General features: G+C 43.7%; 1 protein-coding gene across 1 annotated transcript; it reads right to left on the reverse strand.

Moving 5' to 3' along the window:
- On the reverse strand, positions 1–26,113 carry TRIM42 (tripartite motif containing 42). The gene is made up of 5 exons (XM_065943562.1): positions 25,773–26,113; positions 20,058–20,755; positions 13,784–14,607; positions 9,767–9,991; positions 1–87 (listed from the first exon to the last, which is right to left on the reverse strand). Exons 1-5 carry the CDS (start codon positions 26,111–26,113, stop codon positions 1–3), a joined length of 2,175 nt encoding a protein of 724 aa, XP_065799634.1.
- Between the last annotated feature and the right edge of the window lie 212 nt (positions 26,114–26,325).

Here is a 26,325-nt window from a genome sequence, read left to right on the forward strand (position 1 = left end):
TCAGAAGCGTTTCTGGAGGGCAGTCTGGATATTCTTCAGCAGGCCCCACTTAGCTCGGTTCTTTCCACGCCCATCTGGTGTTGACACCTGCAATCAGAAGCAGAGAGCCCTGGTACCAACCACAAGGGACACAGCAGCTCCCAGAGCCTGGCCTCTGCAGCGGGCCAGACACTGCACACGTTATCTGATTAGCTCCTCATGTCGACAGTCACATGGGGCAGGTGCCATCGATCCCATTTCAAAGACAAAAAAAGGAAAAACAACTGAGGCTCAGAATAACCAGGTAGATTTCCTAAAGTCTCAGAGCTAGTATGTGGTGGGTTTGGGATTTCACAGAGAAGGTCCCACTTCTTTAAGGCAGCTCATGGGACTGAGTGCTAATTATTGTGTTGGGCTTCACCAGAGAGTAGCCCCAGGGTGCTCCCCACCCAACCCCTGGAAACTGTATTGGTCACAGCTCATCATTTGTACATTTCATCAAGTGTGTTTCATTTTCTTACCAGAGTGTGAGCACCTTGATTGGGATGTGGAGGCAATGACGGTCTTTCATCTCTGTATTGCCAACATTGGATATGGTGCAAAGAAGTGTCTTAGAAAATTGAATGAAAGGTGAATAGAACTACAATTTGTACATCTGCCAACTGTTTCTCTTTTATGCTTCATACTATCCCTGACCACAGTGCATAGTCAGTGCTCCCTAGAAAAGGCAGCTTGCATTGGGTAGCAGGACTTTCCTAGAAGTCTCACCGACTCAGGTTAGATGTGGAGCTCCATGCCTTACCTTGAGGGTGATGGACTTACCCAGATCTTGCTCTGGTGGCATTTCTGTTCCTTCCTAATACACATTTACCAACAAGGCATTTAGGGAGTGAGGTCAAAATCCGGGTGTGATAGACAGCACACAGGATCAATGAGCTCAGTCTCGATGGATCAGGACTCATGGGGGAGGTGGAGTGGGGGTGCAGTTTGGATTGTGAAGAGCAATGTTTATACAAAGCACAAAGTCTGTCTATATAAGATTTTTATGTTTGTATTCAAAGGGAAAGGATAAAAAATAGACACTGTTACCATTATGCTCTCTAGTTTTGCAAAATTTATTTTTAGTTTTAGAGAAAACAGGGCTTCATGCAAGATAAAGATTATATGTATGGTGTTAGATTACCCATACCTAGATAAAAATGGAAATAATATGTGGAGATAACCCTGATAAGGGTTATATAAATGTGTAAGATACACACACAGAGCTACTGGGGGCAGTGAGAAAGAAATAACAGTGCTGTGACAGGTTGGGAACTGACTCATAAAAATAGAGGATTCAAATTCTGTCTTAAAGGACAGGATCTTCAGAGATAAAGAGTGAGTGTGACCTGTGAATGGGGCAGTGGGGACTGAGGTGTATCTGTGAACAAGAGGATCAGATGAAACAGGACGGAAGAAACAGAAGAGAACTTGAGATACCAAAGACACTGAGATGACAGCTGATAGACCCTCCCCAGCCCCAAACCTCAGATGGCTTTCCAAATCAATTCTGTCAAACTTTTGGAAAAGAGTAGTTTTAGAAAATAGAAAAAGAGCAATAGTTTCCTAGCTCATTTTATCAAGCTGGTAAAATATTGGTTCCAGAAGCAGATAAAACCACGTAAGCAAAACAATATTGGTCCGGTTCATATATGATCATAGATGCAATACTCCAAAGCAAAATACGAGCTAACTAAAGCCAAGTATATTATAAAAATAATGCATCATGATCATAGAGGGGTTTATGCCATGAATTAAAGTAGAGTTCAACATCAGAAAAAAAAATGTGATTTATTTCATTAATGCCTAGAGGAGAAAAATCACATGATTATCTGAAATGATATAAAAAATTATAAAAGCTTATTGTATAAGCTCTCAAAAATTTAAAAGTAGAAAGAACTTTCCTTAACTTAATAAAGATTATACATCACAAAGACTAAATAAAAAAACCATCAGGGTTCAATGCAAAAACATTAAGATTAGAAATAAGAATGAGAATAACACAAGGACATCAGCCCTTTCAGCTACCACTTCTACAGGACCACTCGCTCTGGCCAAAGGTACAAGGAAAGAAAAAGAAACAAGTGTTCAAGAATTATAAAGAAAGAGATAAAACTATCATTATAGCTGGTATGATCTTATGCTTGGGAAAAAAAGCAAAATCAACAGATAGACTCTCAGAATAATCTCAGAGAGATTATTGAGATTGCTGGAATCATGATTAACCTATTAACACAGCAGTTTTTTTTCCTAAGCCAGCAATACATTGTAAAATATAATTAAATAAAAATAACATTAATAATATACACTAAGTCTGTAAAATATATAATTTAACCAGAAACATGTAGTATCTCTACAAGAAGAATTTTAAAACCTTAATAAAACACACAGGAGGTGATTTGAACAAAAATCAGAAATATTACAAAAATATTAATTGTTTCAAAGTTAGAGACTCAGTGCCTCCCCAATTGAATTCTGCTTGTTTTATCTTTCCTTGTTTTTCTTTAGGAATTCAATTTACTTACTCCAAAATGGAGTTGGCCTTCAATAAATGAGACCTTTAAAAAGCATTAGTTTTCATGGTTCATGTAAAGGAACACATTTCTATGATTAACGAAACAGACCTTAAAAAAGAAAGAAGGACAATAGGGAGACATACCTTAGCAGTTCATTAAGACATAGCACAAAACTGAAATCAACAATAAAGTAATGTGGTACTGACATAAGAGCAAACAGACCAATGGAATACAACAGAGAGCTCAGAGAAATGCCTCTAAATATATGGCAATTTAATACAAGATCATATGGCATCTTTTTTGTATTCTAATGGAGAGGATATTGCTAGGTAGATGATATTGGGAAAACTGGCCCATTCAATGTCCAAAAAAAGGAGAACATACATACCTAGCACTACACACAAAGGTGAACTCTGGATGGATTAAAGTCCTAAATTTGAAAGGTGAAACTAAAGTTAATAAAAGAATATGTGGAAGATTACCTTTGTGATCTAAGCCTTCTTAAGGACTTTTTAAACAAAACTTCAAAAGGTCAAACCATGAAAAAAATAATTGGTGACACTGATCACATCAAAATGGAAGATTTCTGCTGTTTCATGAAGTACTCAATGAACAAAGTTAGTAGACAAATGTCAGAACTGAGAAGATATTAGCAGTATCTAAAATCATGATCTAGAATATATAAGGTCATACTACAAATCATCTAGAAAAAGAAAAATGCAATGGAAGAATGAGTACATGATATTTAGCAGGCTATCTGCAGAAGAAGGAATCCTGAAAACAAGCATATGAAATGAAATTTTAAATAATAAGGAGACAGCACTTTATACATATCAGGCTAGCAAAATGGTAATGGGCTAGGTGGGGTCTAGGGTATAGGGACCCTCATTCACTCCTTATGGAATGTACATGCATCCAGTCAGATCAAGTACACACACACTTTATCCCCAGCAATTTCACTCATGGTATATGTCTGATAAGGGCTGAATTGTGTCCTTTGAAAATTTTTATGCTTAAGTCCTATTCCCAGTATTTCAGAATGTGATGTGTTTAGAGACAAGACTTTCAAAGAGTTGATTAAGTTAAAATGAGGTCATTATGGAGGGTCTTAACAAACCTAGACAGTGTATTAAAAAGCAAAGACATCACTTTGCTGACAAAGGTCCATATAGTCAAAGCTATTGTTTTCCCAGTAATCATGTACAGATGTGAGAGTTGGACCATAAAGAAGGTTGAATGCCAAATAATGGATGTTTTTGAATTGTGGTGCTGGAGAAGACTCTTGAGAGTTCCTTGGACAGCAAGGAGATCAAACCAGTCAATCCTGAGGGAAATCAACTCTGAATACTCATTGGAAGTATTGATGCTGAAGCTGAAGCTCCAATACTTTGGGTACCCGATGTGAAAAGCTGACTCACTGGAAAAGACCCTGATGCTGGCAAATATTGAAGTCAGGAGGAGAAGGGGGTGGAGAGGAGAAGGGCAGAGGATAGATGGTTACATAGCATCACTGACTCAACAGATGTGAGTTTGAGCAAATTCCAGGAGATAGTGAAGGACAGGGAAGCCTGGTGTGCCGCAGTCCTTGCGGTCACAGAGAGTCAGACTTGGCTTGGTGATTGGACAACAACAAATCCAGTGTGATTGTCTTTATAAGAAGAGAAAATCTGGGCACACAGACACACCCAAGGTGCCCTTGAATGATAACAGATGTTGTGAGTCTTTTCTCACAGGGAGAAGGTGGGGACAAAGTAGATATCTGTAAACCTTGGGGAAGGGTTTCAGAAGAAACCAGACCCTCCAATACCTTGATCTTGGACTCCTGGCTTCCAGAGCAGTGAGACAATTCATTTCTGTTGTTTAAGTCAACTAGTCAGTAACTTTTATGTGACAACCCTAGTAAACTAATATGTCCCAGAGAACATCCCCATCCCACCCACGAAATATGAATAAGGCTGTTCACCGAGCATTATTGGAGGTCACCTGAGTGTCTATTCCGCTGAGTAAACAGGTAAAGCCTGGTGAACACCAGCTCATTGTAAAGGATGGGGCAGTGTTAAGAGTTAGGGACTAAATGTGCCCGACAACATGGGTGGTTCATAAAAACAGTGTTCAGAGTAAAAAGGTAAGACACAGTAGGTTATGTAACACCACGCTGTTTGTGCAAATTAATAACACATTCAAAACAATACACACCATGTAACAACACATAAAAGCAACAAGATGCACAGAAAACATACTGGAATAGATATTTAGGGAGGAATAGTCACAAAAGGAATTAAATACATAAATAAGAAAGGGCTTGAAGTCCTAAGATTTTTTGCCCAATAAAACATAGCTCTCAAGAACAAAAGCACCCCCTAATACAAAAAAATCAAACAAACTAAAAGAAAAGGGCCTTACATAGACCCATGTTGGTAATGGACCATGGATTTAGGTATCTGACTAATTCCACCTTCTATGTGTGAGGTTAAAAAATGATAGATCAGGTTTGAGTCTAAATTATACTCATTCCAGGGTTCTAACTTATTGGCAGGAAAATAGGAAGGGAACCAATAGGGTTCTATTTACATGAACCATCAAGGGGCCCTTTGGAAAATAATGAATTCTAAGGAGACAGAACATATAAACCACTTCAACTTCATTTCAGGGCATGGAGTCACTGTGAGTACGTGGGTGAGTGAGCGCGTAGCTTCAGGGTAGTTATTTCAAATGTGTACTAGTGTCGGTCACTCAAATTATCCTCTAACCCCAGCCCCTGAAGGTGTGTGTGTGACCTTTAGGCAGGGTGTCTGCAGTAGGGACAGAAGGAAAACCAGAAGGAGGCTTTTGTGAAACCGAACATGTCCAAGAAGGCCAGGTAGCCCTGCTCTGCGGCTGGACTTCCAGCCTAAGTGCAGCCTGAGCAGGAAGGGAGCAGCCCTGTGGATACGCAGCCTAGCTGGCAGGACCACTTCCTGAGCGCACATGAGGCACAGTTGAGGGGTGGGAGCCAGTATAGACTGAGAAGGAATTTGAGAGGATGGGTGGGGACAGGGATTGGTGCATTTCCTTAAGAACTGTAGGGAATGACACAGAACAGTATCAGTTTGTGATTATTCTGGGGCCTGAATATCTATCCCCAGACCTGATGTAATCTAGGACATCTGGTCTATGTCAGATGTGGTAGGCAGAATAAATTCCCCCGCAAAGATGCCCATGTCCAAATTCCAGGAGCCTGTGAACGTCATGTTACATGGCTGTGGTATGGATGCCGAGTCGCTCAGTCATGTCCGACTCTTTGTGACCCCTTGGACTATAGCCTGCCAGGCTCCTCTGTCCATGGGATTCTCCAGGCAAATACACTGGAGTGGGTTGCCATGCCCTCCTCCAGGGGATATTCCCAACCCAGGGATCTAACCCAGGTCTCCCACAATCCAAGCAGATTCTTTACCGTCTGAGCCACTAGGGAAGCCCTGTTACATGGCAAAGGGGGATTAAGGTTTTAGTCAGCTGGTTTTAAGATAGGGAGACTAAGGGCTTCCTGGTGGTCCAGTGGCTAAGACTCCACGCTGTCAATGCAGGGGCCTGGGTTCGATCCCTGGCCAGGGAACGAGATCCCACATGCTGTAACTAAAGATCCTGTGTACTGCAACAAAGACCCAGTGCAGCCAAATAAGTAAATATTAAAAAAAAAGAGAGAGAGGTAGAGGGATTATACTGAATCATCAAGTGGATCCAATGTGACCACAAGAGTCCTTCAAAGTTGAAGAGGGAGAGGCAGAAGGGAACCAGAGAGATGATGATGTGAAGACTCAGCCTAAAGTTGCTGGCGTCGAAAACAGAGGAAGAGGCCGTGAGCCGAGGAATGTGGCAGCTGCTTGAAGTCCGAAAAGGCAAGGAAATGAATTTGCCCCTGGAGCCTCTAGAGATCACATAGCCCTGCTCACACCTTAGATCTCTGATCCCCAGAATTGTGAGTTAATAGGGAAATTTGTATTGTTTAAGCTACCAATTTGTTATGGCAGCAATAAGGCACAGGGGAAAAGTTAGATTTGTCATGGAAAGACTTCCCTGGAGATTTGAAGTCAGAAGGAGACAATGGGGTGAGAACGGGGGCAGTGGTTGTTAGGTGCCCTGAGGTCTAGAGGAAGAGCAGGAGGAAGGACGGAGGTCACAGAGTACATGATTGATCCAAAACCACGTCTCCATTCCTTCTCAAACATCACTGAAGCTCTTGGATGTTAGAAACTCTCACCTGTGAACTAGGGGCCAAGAGGGATGAGCAAGGACAGCATGATGTCTCTCCTCACTGCTCAAGTCCAGTACCCTTTCCAATGTATGATTTTGCTTTGTAAAAAAAAGTCCCACTCACTGCTGTTGTTTGGATAGCATCCTTCCAGAGTGTGAGGCCAGGTCCCCGAGGCTGAGCCCACCCTGCCCAGACTTCACTGCATCTTGTTATCTGATGATGGTGCATGGAACGAAGAACTTTCCTGCCTTGGATGAGACCTAGGTTCCCACTCAACTCCAGGTTACATAAGGCCAGTCAATTTCCCTCTCTGAGCCTCAGTTTCCTCTTCTGTAAACTGGAGGCAGTAACTCCCTGCCTTCGAGTGGTTGGGATGATCACTGATAATGAATATACAGTGTTGGACACAGAGTCAGCCTGCAATGAATGAGACCTTTAAAAAGTGTTAAAGTTAATTTTCATGCTTCGTGTATTAGACTGCAAATAAAATCCCTAAAAAATAAAATCAACAAGCCGCAGACTATGAAAATCAAATATAAAAGATGTTATTTCACTTCCTTAACAAAAGGATGGGAATATTGTATTTTGGATAAGAAATGATTCTGCTGCCTCGTTACAGCATTTTAAATGAAGCCTTTCAGGAATACCTGCATAGCACTGATGCCGAAGGAAAAAATATTTCGATTTTATAGGAAAGAGCTGAAGTCATTACTTTTATGAAGCTTTATAAATGTCATTCAAACACACCATCTTATTTTCATTTGCTATTGAAGCCTTTACTTATGCAAATCATGACAAATGTTAAGGAAAGCTGAGTTTCCCCTGGAATGCTAATATAATCACAAAGGAGGAAGAATTACTTCTGTAGGAAAAATCTATATTGCAGCTCTGTGAGTCAGATAAAAATGAAGCTTCCAGAAAAACTTATTAATTAGTGCTCTACTTATTTAGAAATTGTGTTAAAAAGAAAAGAAACTGGAATGAGTTTTCTTTCCTTATAGGGAGTGCAAATGCTTGACATAAACACTTTCAGGGGGCTGTTGCTTCTCGATTGATTGTAAAATAGCACAAGACAACTTTAAGGCCTCTTACAGTATTTTGCAATTATTAATTTTATGTATCAGTTTCTTTCTTCACTCTTTTATGTAGACATTTTTTCATATATTTATTTGTTTGGTCACATTTTCACCTGTGTATTCATTCAATAACCATTAAGAATCTGCTCTATGCATAGTGCTTTGGTAAGCATTGTGGGAGAAAGAAAGATGAATTAAATGTGAATTTTGTTTTCAAGCAGTTCAGAGTGTAAGAGGGATGACAAAATATCTACCTAAGGAAGGCTGACACTCTTTGGTCTCTCCACCCACATCTTTGTCCCTTGCATCTAAAAATGACTTAAGATACATGTTAAAAAAAATGAGTAACATTACTGAGTGTCCTTCATGGCAAGACATTTCAGAGGAATTTCTAAAAAATGAGTAGGCAGATGGAATCAGATTGAAGGAAAAATCCATAGTCAAAAGGACATGCTGTCAAATGTGGCAGCAGCAGAGGGTGTTCTTTGCTCTGGAGAGAAGGGTACCAGCAAGAACTGGGCTGTGGGGCAACTGAGCGGCAGGGGACCTGGGTGGGGTCTAACGGGGAAGTGGCCAGGCGAATTTCTCATCACTCACTCTGCCTTCCCATGTGAGTGTCTGACCTCCATGGAGGGGGAGGGGATGCACAGGGGTGCTGTGCTCCAGAAACAGCGCATCAGGGTGGAGTAGAGGGCCCCTGATTCCCCGGGAGACTTGCTTCTAGTGTAAGGAGCAACAGCACAATCCTGCCCCACCCTTCCTCCCACTTCCGTTTATTAGCAGAGAGGTAGCAACCAGTCAGATTCTCTTCTGCAAACATTTAACCGGAGTCCAAGGGCATGGAGCTAGCCAGACTGTGTTGGTCACACACAGATTGCACCACAAACCTCCAAAACCATATGCAAGCTGAATTTAGGGGGGGAGAAATGATGGGCTAGCTAGTAGAGGTGGAGATTTGGACAGAAGCAGAGACGGAAGTAGGGTGTGGGTGGGAGGGAGTAGAATGAGAGATATTGATGGAGAGGCTGAGAAAAAGTGATGGCTTGCCAGTTTTCTTGTGTATCAGGTGTGTGTCCCGCCTGCAAGTGGTCTCACGAGAGTCCTCTCTCTCTGTACTATAAATTTCTGTTTTCAAAAGTCAGAAGGAATGGATTTATTCTCTTTACTTCTAAAGGATCTCTGATTAAGATATAATTTACTCTGGTTCCTAAGAGCACCATCATGGTTGTACAGTAAGATAGTTCTAGGCAGTCTTGGCATTTTTTTCCCCTTTCTCCTTTGAATATCAATAAAATTATGCCCATGAATGTATTTCCCCTGGAGATACAAGGACGAACCAGCCTTGCATCACAAAAAAAGATAGGAATAATCTTATCCCTTCCTTTTTTGGAGTCCTTCCTGGCTTGCTCACTGGCAACTACTTGACTTTCAGATACACAACAAATACATTTTTTAGTATAATTATATCCTAAATATGGCATGGGACACACTAACACTAAAAAATTTATTCATTGCATGTGTCCTGTATTTATATTGGTTAAATCTGATACACTGTCTTTGCTTGAGTCACCACTGGGGCTAATGAGTCATTTTTTTTTTTTTTTGTCCATCTTACACCAAGATTATTTGTTTTCTAGACCTTGAGCTCCTTGAAGGCAAGAATTATGTCTTATTTTCCTTGGAAACTCTACATCCTAATCTGATACCTGGCATGAATGTTTTCTGAATCAGACTGAAGTGACGATTCTCAGGCCTCATTGGCAAAGTGGGTTGAGGCCAGGGGCCCTCTCTGTGTCCTTGAGAAGCAAGTTTTCTAGGAGTAGAGGGGCCTGTCACAGGGTGAGTTCCATGATCTCACAATCATCCTGACAGCTGCATCCAGAGTGGACCAAGAACATCTGTCTGAGAAATAACGCGCACAGTACCTTGCAAATGTCACTCCATTGCCCAGGACCGTTATCATTGATGGCTCTCACTTTAAACAGATACTCAGTGTTGGGGGTCAGGTTGTGTAGCTCCAGATTCTGCTGCATTATGTCCCGAATTTGTCCACAGAGCTCTGTGCGCACATTGTTAGGAGGGGAAGTAATGAGTTCGTAGAATTCCATCTCAAAAGAGTCCACGTCTTCTGTTGGGCATGTCCAGTAAACCTAGGAAGAAATGGATGTGTTAGTGGGGTATTAGCACACGCCATGCAGTTTTCTTTTCCTTGAAGATCTGTGTTGTAGACCCCATGGGGTAAGTTTAAAATGACTTAGCCCCTCTAGCTGCCGAAGACCTTGTGCAACAGTCTTGAAAGGCTGGGTGATGAGTCCTGACGTGATGCTTACCAAGCGTTTTAAGAGCAGACAGATGCTCCTCTGGCTTCAGTTCCTATCAGTCTACGTGCAGGCGATCTTGCCCTCTGAACACCACTAACTAAAGGGGTCTACCATATACTGAACACCTGTTATGCATCAGATTCTGTGTCAGATATTGCCTGACTCATGTGGTCCTCACAACTCCCTCGGAGGGAGATTTTATTATCCCGTTTTATAGTAGGGGCTTCCCAGGTGGTGTCGTGGTAAAAAGCCTGCCTGCCAATGCAGGAGACCCAAGAGATGCGCATCCAATCCCTGGGTCAGGAAGAACCCTGGGAGTAGGAAATGGCAACCCACTCCAGTATTCTTGCCTGGAAAATTCCATGGACAGAGGAGCCTGGTGGGCTGTAGCTCATGGGGTTGCAGAGTCGGACATGACTGAGTGGCTGAGCATGTATGCAGGCATTTTACAGTGGAGGCTCAGAAAGGTTACATTTAGCAATTTCAACTAGAAGTTGAAAAGTGTATATATTTCAACCCTTCATTTATACACAAAAGAGTCGCAAAGAGGTGAAATGATTCATTCGTGTAGTGGAGAATGTATTTTCACACTCAAAGCATAAAATGTCAATTCTTGGGAAGAGAAATATTAACAGATGTTAATTAGTAGATTGTGCCTGACATATAAATATTTTATAATAACTATATTTAAATAAACATTGCATATTTTATTTACGTTTTCATAAAATTAAGTGTTATTATACTGTACGGGGAGCTCAGCCCAGTTGCTCTGTGGTGACCTAGAGGGATAGGATGGAGGGTGGGGTGGGAGGTAGGTACAAGAGGCAGGAGATGTATGTATACTTGTGGCTGATTCACGCTGCTGTGTGGCAGAAATCAACCAACATTGTAAAGCAAACATCCACCAGTTAAAAATTTAAAAATGCTGTTGTGTATAAAATAAATTTATAACTACTCTTATAAGTATACACATTTTAAAGTTTCTATGAATTTGTATGATTAATTTATAATTATTTTGTATATATTTACACTTTTAGAAGTGTAAAAAGCTTGACTTATTTATAAGTCATGTAAATGTATAAAGTTTTTGAACATTTTTTGACTATCAAAATGTACTCATTTTAAATACAAACTTGGAAAACACATAAAAAGTATAAGAAAGAAATAAAATAAATATCTCTTATAATCTCACAGTTCAGTTAATAATTCATTATTATTTCTTTCCAATTTTAGAATACAAACACAAAAATTTATATAATTTGGATTATATTGCTTTGATTCCTGCTTTTTTTCACTTTTACATTTTATATATGTCCCTATATCATTAAAAATTCAGTAAAGCACCATTTTAATAATTGCCCCATAAATGATTTAGTCCTTCTATAGTTGAACATTTAGGTTGTTTCTAATTTTATACTCTAATAATGATGCATTGAACACTTTGGGGCATGGATCTTCATCACATTTTTAATCATTTCCTCAGGAGGGATTTCTAGAAATAAAATGGAGTTTTTATAAAAAACTCTTTAAGATTTTTAAGATACATAGTGACAACTCATAAGGCTAACTTAAAGAGTACTTCCTGTGCCAAAAGGAGACAATGAATTTAAGGTTACCAAAGGAGAAATGTGTAGGGGTGGAGGTATAAATTAGGAGCTTGGGATTAACGCACACACACTACTGTATATAACATAGATAACCAATAAGGACCTACTATATAGCACAAGGAACTGTATTCGATATTCTGTAATGACCTATATGAAAAAGAATCTGACAGAGAATGAATATATGTATATTTGTAACTGAATCACTCTGCTGTAACCTGAAACTAAAAAATCATTGTAAATCAACTATACTCCAATTAAATTCAAAAAAATTAAAACAAATATCCCCAAACAAAAGAGAACTGTCAGTCAATCATCACTTGAGAGAGATGCCAACACTGATTTCAGCTTCTGGATCACTGAGCACTGTGATTCCTGTGTGAACTATATCCCATCATCCTGAAATAGGTGTATTTCACCTATTCAGGTGACAATATATAAAAAATGATATTTTTATATCAAATACCGCTCTCTGGCAGTAGGTTTAGGCCCAATTTCGAGAGTCAGTGACTTCACTGAGTTTTCCTATGTACGTTCCTTTCTTGAATTCATCAAGGGACCATTTACAGGTGGCATATGGAGACTGTTCTCCAAGTCCAAGTATAGAGCAGATATCACCAGTCGTTCCCATCCAGAGCTAGATCTTGCCAACCTCTCAAGTGGTCTGAGTTGCCTGGAGACCAGACCTAATGCAATCCCTGATACAATGTCACATATATTGCAGATTTTGCTGATCTAGTATCATTTGGAAGTGTAGGTTCATCTACTTAGTTGTGGGAACCTGTTATGTGAAGGGCAGAGATACATTTGCTTGTGTCTGACAGCCCATGGGAGGATATGTTCTGTATGTTCTACCTTGCAACATAAGGTCATTCTTGGAGTTAACTATGAATGCCAAAACATAGATTATGATGTTTCAGGAGAACAAAAAAGTAAGGCTTGGTCAGTTCTCCCTTTAATTTTCTTGTTTCTAGATCCTTTGATACTGAAGTGTGGTCTGCTAATTGGCAGCAATGGCAACATCTGGAAGTCTGTTAGAAGTGCAGAATCTCAGGCCCCACTGAGACCCACTGAAGCAGACTCTGCAAATAACAAGATTCCCAGGTGCACGTTAATGTTTGAGAACCACTAGTTTAGGCTTCAAGGATGTTAAGTGTCTTTGTGAGTGTTCTCAGATCATGAGGACAGAAGGTGGATTCTGCTACATGGAAGCAGGCCATGGGTTGACTTAGGAATTGTCCCTCTAGTGACCCCAAGAGGAGGCAAGATATGTCTCATAGAATACATTTTTTCCTCCATGGATGCTAATAGAACATTATATGAACTATTCAATTTAGATTCATCCAGCTAGATTTGAAAGGAATGTTAAAAGATGGGCTATTTGTTCAGGTTAGGCCAAGGAGGTCGAGGAAGAGTCACATCCCTTGATGCTGAATGATGGCAGTTGTAGAGGTCTGTGAGAGATACATACCCCTCCCTCACTAAAAGCGGAATCTCAGGAGATAAGAACTGGAATTCCAACAGGGATTATCCTTCTAATCTTTCCAAATCATGAAAAGTCTAGATATTTTCTTTAGAAAAAGTAGCAATTTAGAGGAATCACAGCTGATAGAACATGGAACCTGCTTTTCTAATTCCTATTTCTGTTCTCTTTCTACTGTTACAGGCTTTCCTTTGGGAAATATTACCCTCTTCAAGCAGTCTCTTCAAGTTACTTTTGTTCCCAAATTGCAGTCTCTTTCAATAGAGAAGCTGCCTTTGAAGTGGAATTGGGGCTTTCAGATGCATTTCTGGCTATGAGTTAAATATATTGTTTGGTTTAAGCCAATCTCAAGCTCTAAAGATTTCAGGAACTTATCCCTTTTGAATGGACTGACCACACAGAGTCCAGAGGAACAGATCTGAATGACCAGATCCTAGTGGTCAATGAGCTAAGTGCAAACTTTCCTGACTACCCACCTCCATGCCATAGCTTACACCCTCCCATCTTTCCTACAGGGCCCAGAGCCTTTCTTACCTTGGCAGCTCTTGGATACACCAGAGTCTGGTAGATAACAATTGGGCCTGGAGTCTGCACAGAGCTATCGTTGAATGAGTACCAGTTGTGGAAGCTATTGCTATTCTGCACGGGCTGGTTTTCTACCCCTGCGCTCCAGTAGGTGTAGAGGCCGTCTGTGGGCTTGGCAGGTGCAGCTGACTGGGCTCGCCCATAGGCCTCCAGACCTATCTTGATCTTCTCACAGGCAGGGGCATTGAAGGACAATAAGGAGGAGCTTCGCTGGTATATCTGCTGGTTGTTGAAGCTGTGGGTGCTGAAAGTGACCTTCCTGGCGATCATCATTTCTGAGTGCAGGGGGTAGGGGGATGGCAGGGAGTCCCCGGAAGAACATACCTTCTTGGGTCCTGTGGGGAAGAGCTCGTGAATGGCGCTAGAGAGCTCAACGAAGTCCAAGGGCATGCAGTTCAAGGAGTGTAGCCGGAGGTGTGGGTCGGGCCTATAAGTGCTCTGGATGCCATCCTCTATCTGGTCCACCAGGATCTTGGCTGACTGCAGGAATGCCACTTGGCCTGTCTCCTTCAGCGCCTCCTTGGAGTAGGCAATCAGGCCATCCATTTCGTTCACCTTCATGGTAGTGACATACACATACTTTTCAATCTCCTTCTGCCTGGACACCTCCAGATTCTCTATCTGCTCCATGATGGTTTTCTCTTTCTCCTGGAGAATGCTGCGCAGCTTGAGAAATCCATATCTGATCTCTTTTCGCTTTACCTCCTTGTCAGCTTTAAAGCTGTTTTTTAAAATATTGAATTCCATGAGGTCATTGTCAATTTCATAGCGGACTGCAAAACAACCAAGTTAGTTACTTCAGTTAAATTTTTCATTTCCCCAGATATCAAAGTCAATGGCAAACTGGAGCATACTAACTTGGGCTCCAAAGAAGTGGGTGGAAAGGGAGGGAAACCACTTGTTGCTGGGCTGAAAGATGCTAGCACAGGTTTATAAAGTGACTCTGGCCTCTCTCCAAACACCCTTCTCTTCCTCCTTGTCTAATATTTCCCTTGGGTATGATAGCCAGCCTTCCCTGGCATACTTCTATCTAGTAATTTTTACAGCCTTGAGTCTAAAGGTGAAAGTTCAAGGCCACCCTTGATATTAGTTTTCACTCAACTTCACCTGTCAGCAAGCTGGGCTTGAGAAGAGGTGATGTCACAAAGTGATGGATTTGCCCCATGTGAAAGCCTAAGCTTTTGCAGGGGTGGGAGAAGAAATAAATTTCTGATGACTACTTCTAAATATTGCTTCGCCTCATTCACCAAAACCCAGCCCTAGACAATAGTGGCAAATCAGCAAAGTTCCTCTTTGCTGTGGCTTCTCCTTGACATGTCCTTTTTCTCTGCTGGGGGCTTTGACTCCCTTGGGTTCAGCTGGACTCCCTGTCTTACCTACCCCACCTCCCACTTCCTTTCCAGGAAGGGTCTGCTGTTACAAGTTAGGGAAAACCAAGTTCATCCTGCAGGCTTGACATGGCATTTGGGCTTTAAGTCTACTCAACCTTTCAACAACCATTTGTGGGACACCTGTTCCACATCATCTACTTTTCTAAGCTCTAGGGATACAGATATGAGTATGAGGCCACTGATGCTCCAGGAATGCACAAACCCAATGATACCGCAGTGCAGAGAATGCCAGGGCAGGGTGAGCATGTGGCCCACCTCTGTCTGTGAAATGGCAACTTCATTGGTTTTACAGTGTTTTAGGCATTAGACAGCAAATTGAATACAGGTCAGCCTTCTGTGGCCGATTCTAGAGGTAAGGTCCTCTCCAGGAAAGGCTGACCCTGCAGTGAATTGATGGGCTATAATCCTTTCTAGATTTTACTCAGCCATGGGGGTGACCAAATCTTGGTTGGTAATGTGGTCCTGGGTCACGGTAAGTTGGATCTCTGTGGGTGGTGGCCTTTGTGACAATGATGTGCATTCACCCTAGTGTTCTGGCCAGCTGTGAAAAGAGGACGATGACTGTCTTGGTTATCACCGTGACGAGGACGTGTAGAGGCGCTGGAACGGTGCTTGTCGAGTGTGAGCCTTTCTGCCGTGTTCTCTAACGCCTTTAGGGTGAATGTCAGAAGTGTTGCTTTCTGATCTACTTTCTGAAACCCTCGTTTCCTCTGCCCACCTCCTTCCTCACACTGGCCCAGAGGGTGGATGGAGTAGCAACACAGACGGGGGCTGGATAGGGGGCTATCAGGATAGCATTGCAGTGGTGCTGAGAAATGCTCCCTGCCCTCCCCACATGAAAGCCCTGCTTGTGACTTAGGGCCCCAGAAATTCCACTTCATGATGCACTGATTCCTTTGACTCTTCAGCAGTTACTCACTGTTAAAGATATTTGAATAGGAAATTCCTTGCTTTATTAGGGATTAGTTAGGTATCTGTAGAGCAGAGTACAGAGAGACAAGATAAAAATGTCTTGATGAAGGGGAAGGGGGGGTCCCAGGAGAGGAGAAAAGAGAGGAGAGACCAGAAGTACTACCCACCCTCCCCCCCTCACCCCCACCAAATGCAACTTTGCCAGAGCTCTTCTTAGAACAAATTCAGAGCCAGGTCTCTTTCAGGCACTGTATTTAAAATTAGCTACTATTTATTAATCATTTATTATAGATCCAATCCATACATCATTGTGTGTCATACCTTGAATCATATCTGTATATTATTATGCATTGTATATAACTTCCTATGAGGAAGACATCATTTCCATTTATAGATGACACTAAGGCTGGTAGCTCAGATGGTAAAGTGTCTGCCTACAATGTGGGAGACCTGGGTTCTATCCCTGGGTCGGGAAGATCCCCTGGAGAAGGAAATGGCAACCCACTCCAGTATTCTTGCCTGGAAAATTCCATGGACTGAGGATCCTGGTAGGCTACAGTCCATGGGGTTGCAAAGAGTCGGACATGACTGAGTGACTTCACTTCTTCACTTCAAGGCTCAGAGAGGTAAAATGACTGTCCAGGGAAGTAGAAACCAGGGCCTGTCCCTAATTCTATTTGCCTAACTCCAGAGCCTTATGTTTTTAATTGCCCCAGTTGCCCTTCTCTGCCCTCTGTGAGTACCAGAATCACCTGGGAAACTTAAAAATAAAAGGAAGAAACCTATTAACTTTACCTGCTCAGTGAATCAGGCTGAGCTGAGGCTTGGGAAACCAGGTGGGACTGTCTGCAGCTAGATTTAGAATCTAATCCAGGGAACCTTCAGTGGGTCTTGTTAAAAATGCAGATTCTGATGGAGTGGGACCTGAGGCTCTGCATTTCTAACAGGATCCCAAGTGATTCCCATGCTGCTGGACTTGGACCACACTTTGAGTGGCAAGGCACTAAATTTCTGAGCTCCCTTTAAGCCAGTGGTTCTCAACATTGGTGTCACATTAGAATTACATGAGAGTTTTGAAAAATCCTCATTGCTTAGCCTATACCTCTATGGGGACAGGATACATATATCAGTTGTTAGTAAAGCTTCCCACTGGTCCCAGTAAGCAGCCAGACACTGCACAGCATCAACCCAAACTGAACCTTCTCTTCAGAGCTAGAGTTTCTCAAAGTGTGTTCTCAGATCACCTGATTTTAAATTATGTGGAGATCTGTTAACAATGCAGATTTACAGCACCTCCCTGAAAATGAATTGAGTCCTTAAGAACAAGTTTGAGCCCTGGTTAAAAAAAAATTTTTTTTTTTAAAACAAGGATGAACAGGCTCAATTCTTCCTCTATATCTGAATGGATATGCCACAAAGGTGGCCCTTTCCCAATGGCTGGGCTCATTGGAATTTGTAGCGATGTCCCGTCATTGTCTTGTTTTTCAGGTGTCCTGGACTTTGAGAAGATGATCCCAGCATGACTTTGTTAAAGACCCAGGCTTTCTATGATTGCGTGAGGCCCATAGCAGGCTACATGCAGCATCCCCCTCCCTAAACCAAGCTCTGGAGAATCCAGTCAAGCTCAGGCCATGGGTCCACCTTAAGAAAACCCTGTAGGAACAAGAGGGGCTTCCACTGACCTGGCAACACGGCTCCTGTATAATATAAGGGCTTCCCTGGTGCTGTTCCCAAACTTAATAAATGTCCACTGACAAACCATATTTCTAGGCATGGAGCAATTGAGAAATCAAGGTGTTCCTGAAATAAGATGGTGAGAGGTCCTGAGAGGCATAATTAGCAAGGTCTGTCTCTGACCCACCTCTCTGTCCAATGGAACCTTTCTGTGCAGTTCATGGGAAAGCTGCCCCCTTGTCATCTGTTCAGACATGCTTCTGTGGACACTGAAATATCTGACAGGGGAGGAGCTGGGCTGATCTGGGGCATCCTGGTCACTTGACTCTAGGCCACCTCTTAGAGGGACAGGCCGCAGGTGGTGGTGGTGTTCGCTGTTGTTTGTCAGTCTCTCTGTCTCTAGATTCTGGCCACTGTTTAGCAGAGTAGGTTGTCAAATGAATGCTGTGGAATTAACACAGGCTTTGGACTCAGAGAGACTAGGTCACCATTTACTAGGGGTCTTGTGCCAATTACTTCTTGGAATCCCAGTTGTCTTATCCATGGAGGGAATTTTAATGCTGTACTATAAGATTATTGAAAAGATTAGACAGTTCTGAAAGGCTTGGGTAAAGTAGGCCTCTGTTCAACGAAGATATTCCCACTAATAAAAGAGCCTACAAGAATCAATGAGATCCTCATGTCTACCCTGGTGGATATACACACAGAAATTACTGGACTCTTTGCTGATATCTGTAAAATATCATTGTACTGGGTTCCATCATGAGAACTTGAGTCAGTTTCCCTTATAGAAACTACAACTATGGTATATATAGTATTTACATATACCATGAGCAGGTATGCAGAGGAATAGCAAGCTGTGGACTATAACATTATTAGTTATTTCTGGGTATTTGCTACCAGTTCATTTACTTTACTGTTTGCAACCTTGGGGGGAATTTAAAATCGAGGTAACTCTCAGCATCAGTTAATTCTTTCCCCCTTCAAATTGGGAAAATACTGCAAGAAATCCATCCCTAAGGACAAAACATCTTAGACAGGCTCACAGAACTTCAGATCAAGCTCCTTCATTCTCCAAGGAGCAATATGAGGCCCAAGGTCACGAAAATTATAACCAAGAATATAGAATCTTTATACACAAACTATGTGTGAGATCTGTTTTTGTATGTTTCAGAGAGAGTAACTTGTTTAATCCTCACAAGCATCTAGTGAGGGAGTTATTACTGTTGTAACAGGGAAGAACAAATCTGACTCCATATTATATCTGTTCCTTTCGTTTTAACCTTTGTGTTTTGTTAACCTGTGCTTAGTCCTGCTGACTCTGCACATTTTGTAAAAGAATATTGCCTGTAGCCTGAAATATACATGCTAGCCTATTCTCAAGACTCCGATCTTCAAGAGTCCATTCATATAGAGATTAAAAGTTGCAGAACAGAGAATGACATTTGTCTTGTTGCAGCTTTGCAAGAACATGGTGACCTGATCTAGGTGGACAGCTGCGAGAACAAAGGATATAGACACCAAGAAGTTTGCAGCACCCAACCTTGCCCCTCCCTTACTCTGCCTTTAGAAAAGTGCTTTGCTGAAACCCTTTGGAGAATTCGGGAGTTGGGTGGGACAGGAGTCGCCTGTCTCCTTGCATGACCCTGCAATAAATCTTTCTCTGTTTCAAACTCCAACATTTCGATGGTTTGTTTGGCCTCACTGTGTGCTGGGCACATGAACTTGCATTGGGTAACACTATTATCCCCATTTTTCAGCTGAGAAATCCAGGGCACAGGGAGTTAAATGGCTGGCAGTAGTTGCCAGATGTGAATACCAGGCCACTGACTTGCAGACTGGCTCAGTGTCCCCCGGGGCTTGGACCCCTCCACCAGGTGGAGCTAAGGCTCTCTGTTAAACTGCTGCTACTGCTGCTAAGTCGCCTCAGTCGTGTCCGACTCTGTGCGACCCCATAGACGGCAGCCCACCAGGCTCCCCCATCCCTGGGATTCTCCAGGCAAGAACACTGGAGTGGGTTGCCATTTCCTTCTCCAATGATGCATGCATGCTAAGTAGCTTCAGTCTTGTCCGACTCTTCACGACCCCATGGACTGCAGCCTACCAGGCTCCTCCATCCATGGGATTTTCCAGGCAAGAGAACTGGAGTGGGGTGCCATTGCCTACTCCGAAACAGATCCTCCCAAATCACCTCCCGGATCAGTTCCTGAACTAGGAGTAGTGGAGGGAGAACAAGGGGTCAGGACCTGCTTTGAACTTGGCGATGGCGCTGAAGAGCGCGGCAGCCCTCTCTGAGCAGGCGTCGACGAGGCTGACGGTGTCGTGGCCGTTGTGGAGGGAGGTCTTACAGAAGCCGCAGAGCAGCTCGTTGTCGTTGCGGCAGTACTCTATGATGCGGCTGGACGGGTGGTGGATGCAGATCTTCTCGTCCTGGTCCTCCGTGCTGGTGTCCACGAACACGTGGTCCTGCATGGCCACGTCCGAGTGGAAAGTCTTGAGGCACTCGTTGCAGAGGTTGAGGCGGCAGGTGAGGCAGCGCTTGTAGGCGACGCGCTGGCCGCGGCAGACCTGGCAGACGATGGGCCCGCTGGAGCGGTCGAAGCGCCACTTGAGGTAGCCGTGCTGCTGCATGTAGCGCTTGGTGAGGCGGCCGCGCAGGTAGTTCTCGGGCAGCTGCATCTTGTGGCTGTAGGGCATGCAGTGCGAGCGGTCGCACACGGGGCAGACGAGGATGAAGAAGTTCTCGGTGACCTCGGCGTGCTTCTGCAGCCGCCGCAGGCACTTCTCACACAGGCTGTGGTGGCAGGGCAGCATGAAGGAGTGCAGGCGCAGGCGGCCACAGATGGGGCACGACAGGTGACTCACCAGGTTGCTGTTGGCCGTCGGCACCTTCACCTCCTCCAGCTGCGTGTCGCTGCTGCCGATGTGCAGCGCCGTCTTGGAGCTGCAGGGAGAAGAAAACGTGCGCACTCAGGACGCGGCCTCCGTTTCTCCCTCTCGGAAGGAACAGGTGCATCGCTGAGTCGCAGCGCGGTGTGATGGGGAGGAGCATGGGATGTCCGACAAACCTGGTTCTAAACCCGCCTCCACCATCCTTTAGGCGGGCTCACGCATCTAAGTTAACCTCTGCCTGCCTGTCTCCTCATTATAGAATCACTTGATGGGGCTTCTTGAGAAAATGAAAATGGAACTGAGTACCTCGATGGCCTTTGAGCAGTCCTTGGAATGCTGTACCTGATATGCAACTGCTTGTTGTTATTTCTGAGCAAGAGAAAAACAGCCCAGAGGGGCAGGCACTTTCAGCTGGGTATTGGGATTCTGTTGGCAATGGATAATATCACAGAACACCCACAGCAGACAAGGCCATTCTGGGACTGTGGTGAAGCAAAGCAGAAACAAATCACTTCCTCATGTTTGAACTCAGAAGCAAGAACATTGTCCAAACCACAAAAATCACCAAACATCCCCTGTCCTGATTAAAAGCAGTGACTGCTGCTTTCTTTCTTAACCAATAGCAGGCTCAACCCTGTTATTTCCTTCTTCTATGCAAGATTTATTAAGACACCCAATAGGAGATTTACCCCTGTGTCCTTCCCTACCATGAGCATAAATCCTGTAATAACTTAGTGATGCTTTCTTACTGAGACATCTCACACTTGCTCATGGTGTATTTCTCTCTTGTTTCAGTGGGACAGTAAATCCAAAGTCCTCCAGCTACAGGTGTGTTCTTCGTGGGTTTTACCTAGAGGGCACTGACATCATTATTATTGGTATGTGTGAGAGGGAACACAGGGGTGGGCAAAGTGTTCTTCCCAGGACACCAAGAGGTCAGTCTCCCAGCCAAGCCCAGAACTTGAGTGTTCTAATGATCAGACCACAACTGTGGCTTATGGGGGTAGAAGTCCCATTAAGGTTGCACATGATGGAATGCACTGCTTTAGAGTTGCACCATTGAGATGTGTCATCACCTCTCTCATCCTCAGTTTCCTCCTTTATAAATCAAATCTGACAATACTAATTCCTTCATGAGGATTTTAAAGTCTCCATGGGATAATCCATGATAAGTGCTTAACTGCCTGGACATAGTAAGCATTCAATAAATGTGCTCTGTAATGACTTCATTCTGCTCCTAGCTAGCCCATGTCCACAGCAGAGAAAAACAATGGTCAAGTCTGTGAGAAGTGTATGCTTCTACTGTATGTGTCTGTTGAACATTTATCTAATATCTGAAACTGATATCATATATTGTAAGAACCGTGGATGAAGTAAGTGCATACTTGTAAAATTCAAGTGCATATTCTAAGAAACTACAATCAGGGCAGAAGCAGTTTGTGAAAATAAGTGAATTAGATGGAAGTATGATAAGATACTTAATTTGTGACTATTCTTATCTCTCTTATCCTCTGTACAAGTGATGTCTGGGGGTTGAATTTGACATTGTGCCTGTGTTTTTTTGTCTTTTTTTACTTTTTCCTTCTTGCAGTCCCTATATGTCCCTGGCTTTTTCCCCATTCCCTTAGCCAGGGACCTAGGTCTCAGAGCCCAGACAATCAAGTGTGATTTCCCAAAATAAGGTGCCCAAACATAGTGAAATGGTGCCTTTTGGTGACAGTGCCTCTATGGAGACTTGGGCACCTGGGAAGCTCTCTCTTGGAGATTTGGATGCTGGTATCCAAACATGCTAGCCTCAATATTTTCAGTCTCATTCCTCCTCTGCTTTCCCAGCCTCTGATTTTTCCTGCCCAGGTCCTGAAGGGGTCACCTGGAGAAGCAGGTTAGTTTTACATATGGCAGCTGGATTGACTACTCCAGTTTGATAAGGTGGGACCCTGAGAATCAGGGTGTAATATAAAGAGAGATAGCAAGAGAATTCAGTAAGAGAGAGGGAGAGACAAGGGTGTTGGGGGAAGAGGAAAAGAGAATGCAGTGAGGAGACAGGTGTTAATGGCCCAGGGAGCTAGCAGGGAGGTGAAAATGGAAGTGGGAAAAGGAGATGAGTAAGGCAAGAGGGATGAATGAGCTCAGAGTGAGGTGGGATGAGGAAGATGCTGAGCAGGAAGCAGTGATGAAGAACAGGGTAGGCAGGGATCAGACACCAAACGAGAGGCCAGGTGGAAGGAATATCTCAACGTACCTAGCACAAGCCGCCTGACACTTGTAGCATCTCTGACCACCATCAGAAAGCCTCAGGCCTGGACTCAGGCATTCAGTGACCATCATTCCAGGCCAAAACAGTTGCCAAGCCAAGCAGCCTGGTCTTCTTGTTGAGATAATGGCCTCTGCTCCTCTGTACAATGACTGCCTGCTCTCAGATTTAGGCCTGTTCCTTTTACTTGGGTTCCCATCATATCACCTGCAAGTCTCCTGGCTTCCTTTCTTGTTCCCTCCAGGCCATTCTGCACTGTAGCATCACCTGGAGTTGGGGGAGGCTTTTCAAATCCTGATGTCCAGGTCCTACCCCAAGCCACTGAAATCAGAATGTCTGGGGGTGGGGGCCAGGTATCAGTAGTTTGTAAAGATCCCCGCGTGACTCTCATACAAAACAAAGTTTGGGAGTTCCTGGTCTAAGCATCCCTCAAAAAACCAATGTTATCCCCCTCTTGTTGGAATGGCTCCAAGATGCTCCATTGCTGGTTTGCAGGAAATGGGACAGTTGAGAGGAGAGAGGGGTGTGGAAGCTACTTTCTGCTCCTTAGACCTTTGGGACTTGCATTGGGAACCCCTGGGTTCTCTATTCATGCAAAGATCGCAAGAGGTCTATGAGTTGAGAGTAACCTTTACTAAGCATCTACTAAGTGCTGACCTGTGAGAGAGAGCATATCCTTCCCTGAATTCACTGAATCTTTGCTCACAGGATTGTTCTTCTAGCCTTGAAAGGTTTCCAGCCTGCCCCCATTTTTCTGCCTTTTCAAATGCTGTCATCCTAGAGGGCTGAGTTTTGGTCTTTCCCCTGTAAGAAGTGTGCCTCTGCCACCTCAAACAAAGTGACACAGACTGCTGTGGTCAGAGCAGGAAGAGGATGTTCAGTGCCTGACACAGTGGGTTAATGCCTAAGTGAGTAGTTGAGACTCTCAATGCAATGACGTCTGGCTAGGAACAAAGAGAAGGCTGGCAGGAATTCATGGCCATCTGGGGTATTTATTCAGGCCACAGGGCCAAAAGCAGCCCATGGAAGCTATTGCTTTTCTAAGAAGTGTTGCAGATATGAAGGGTTCAGAGGAGGAAGAGGAAGAGCAATTTATATTTTTATATCACATAACAGATTTCAAAGCGATGTTAATTCTCATACCCCCTGAATCACTGCAGGTACCATACTCTGCATTTTGAAAGACAGCATTTCAATTTAATTTTAATTTAAGCACACAAACTCTGGGTTCAAATTCTGAGCACATCTTACTAGTGGTGTGATCTTGGGTCATTCAACCTCTTAAGTGCTCAGTTTCCTCATGGGTGTGGTGGCCATGGGACAGGGATTACCTGGGGTCATGCACATGGGTCATGGCAAGTTGTTTTTGCACTAAGCATCAGGTATTATTATTTTGTAAAGGTGAGTGAGGTGGGGTTTAGGAGAGCTCAGCACTCATACGGGGTGGGGCTTGGTTTGGAACTCAGGTCTATACTGGTATAGTGGCTGTTTAGGACACCTACACTTCAGTGTTACAAAATTCTTTTTTTGAAGTGGAAGTAATTTTTATTGCTACATTTTGAAATGCAAACAAAAATATTTAAAATAATCATATCATTCAATATATATTTTTATTGTTACATTAAGTACAAAACAAATTATTTGTAGTATTTTTTAGCTCTTCTTTCCCTTTCTATTTTATTGAGATGTAGTTGACATTTAACAATGTATAAGTTTAAGATGTAGAACATAATTTGATTTACAAACATCAGGAAGTGATTATCACAGTAAATTTAGTGACCATCCATCTTCTCCAACAGATAAAAATGAAAGAAATGGAAAAAAATTTAAAAATTTTTCTTGTGCTAAGAGCTCTTAGGAGTTATTCTCCTAACAACTTTCATATGTAACTGACAGAAGCATCAATGATGTTTATCCTCTTGTATATGATACCCCTAGTACCTAACTTTTTAAAATTTTTATTTTATTTTAATTGGAGGATAGTCACTTTACAGTATTGTGATGGCCTCTGCCATACATCAACATGCATCAGCCATAGGCATAGATGTGTCCCCTCCCTCCTGAACCCCCCTTCCACTTCTCTTCCCACCCCATCCCTCCGGGTTGTCACAGAGCACTGGCTTTGGGTTCCATGCATCATACGCCAAATTCCCACTGGTGATGTATTTTACATATGGTACCTATCTGTCTTATAACTGAAAGTTTGTATCTTTTGACCTTCACATCCAATGCCACATCCCCACCTTCTGCCTCTGATAACCACACATCTACTCTTTTCCTGTATTTGTTTCTTTTTGAAGTGTAACTGACCCACAGCACTATGTTAGATCCTGTTACACAACATGGTGATTTGATATTTCTGTACATTTCCAAATGATCACCACCGATGTCTAGCTACCATCTGTCACCATACAAAGACCATGTGATATATTTGTACCATGACAAAGTGTAACTAGGGAATTCCCTGGTGGCTAGATGGTAAAGAATCCACCTGCCGATGCAGAGACATGGGTTGGATCCCTAGGTGGAAAAGACCCCCTAGAAATGGCAACCCACTCCAGTTTTCTTGCCTGGGAAATCCCAAGGACAGAGGAGCCCGGGACTACCGTGCATGGGGTTTCAAAGAGTCGGACATGACTGAGCAGCTAAAGAAAAAGAAATGTAACTAGAATTAATTGCCAGCAAGCTCTTGGCCTCCCCTTTTCGGATAAGGAGGCGGACTCGGGGCGGGAGCGCTGGCCCGCGCCGTCCCCACGGCTGGCGGGGCCCCCCGGGTTTCCGGAGTCGCGCGGCCGTGGGGCGGCGCAGCACTCACGAGGTGCGGATGCTGCGGAGGCGGCCCTTGCGGAAGGTGACGGTGGCGTTGCGGCAGCAGCGGCTCTCGTAGTAGTAGCACTGGAGGTTGCTGCTGGCGGTGCAGCAGCACTTGCAGTTGGGGTCGTTGGCCCAGGAGCAGCAGCACCAGTGGCAGTTGGGGTTCTCGGAGCAAGTGCAGTGGCAGCACTGGCAGTTGCGCTCATCTTTGTAGGGGCAGGGGAAGCAGGTGCAGTTCCGCTCCGAGGTGAAGAGGAACTTGCAGCACAGGCAGGAGCACAGCCGCGGACAACACCTCTGCCATGTACAACATGGAGAGCAAACGCACATGGCGGTATCCATGGCGTCTACATGGTGGGCGCCCGCTCCTTGGACGCTTCAAGGCCCTTTCCACCGGAATCCTGCGTTCAGTTCTCCCCTGGAGGGGTTCCCTCCTCTCCCGATGAGCCCCGTCTGCTTGGAGGTTGCAAGAGGTTGGCGGTTAGAGGCCTTCACAGGTGGCGTACCTGCTGGGAAGCCCGTGGGCTGACATTTACATAGATCAGCCCCCGGCC

Source organism: Muntiacus reevesi, chromosome 8 (assembly GCF_963930625.1).
Source record: "Muntiacus reevesi chromosome 8, mMunRee1.1, whole genome shotgun sequence".
In the NCBI taxonomy this organism is placed as follows: domain Eukaryota; kingdom Metazoa; phylum Chordata; class Mammalia; order Artiodactyla; family Cervidae; genus Muntiacus; species Muntiacus reevesi.

Bases quoted from the DNA above. Each gene is read 5' to 3' on its own strand.
- TRIM42 (XM_065943562.1), bottom strand. From the start codon at position 26,113: ATGGATACCGCCATGTGCGTTTGCTCTCCATGTTGTACATGGCAGAGG. The intron at 20,756-25,772 runs GTGAGTGCTGCG...TTCTCCCTGCAG, and splicing joins CTCCGCAGCATCCGCACCTC to CTCCAAGACGGCGCTGCACA. The intron at 14,608-20,057 runs GTCCTGACCCCT...GTTGTTTTGCAG, and splicing joins CATCGCCAAGTTCAAAGCAG to TCCGCTATGAAATTGACAAT.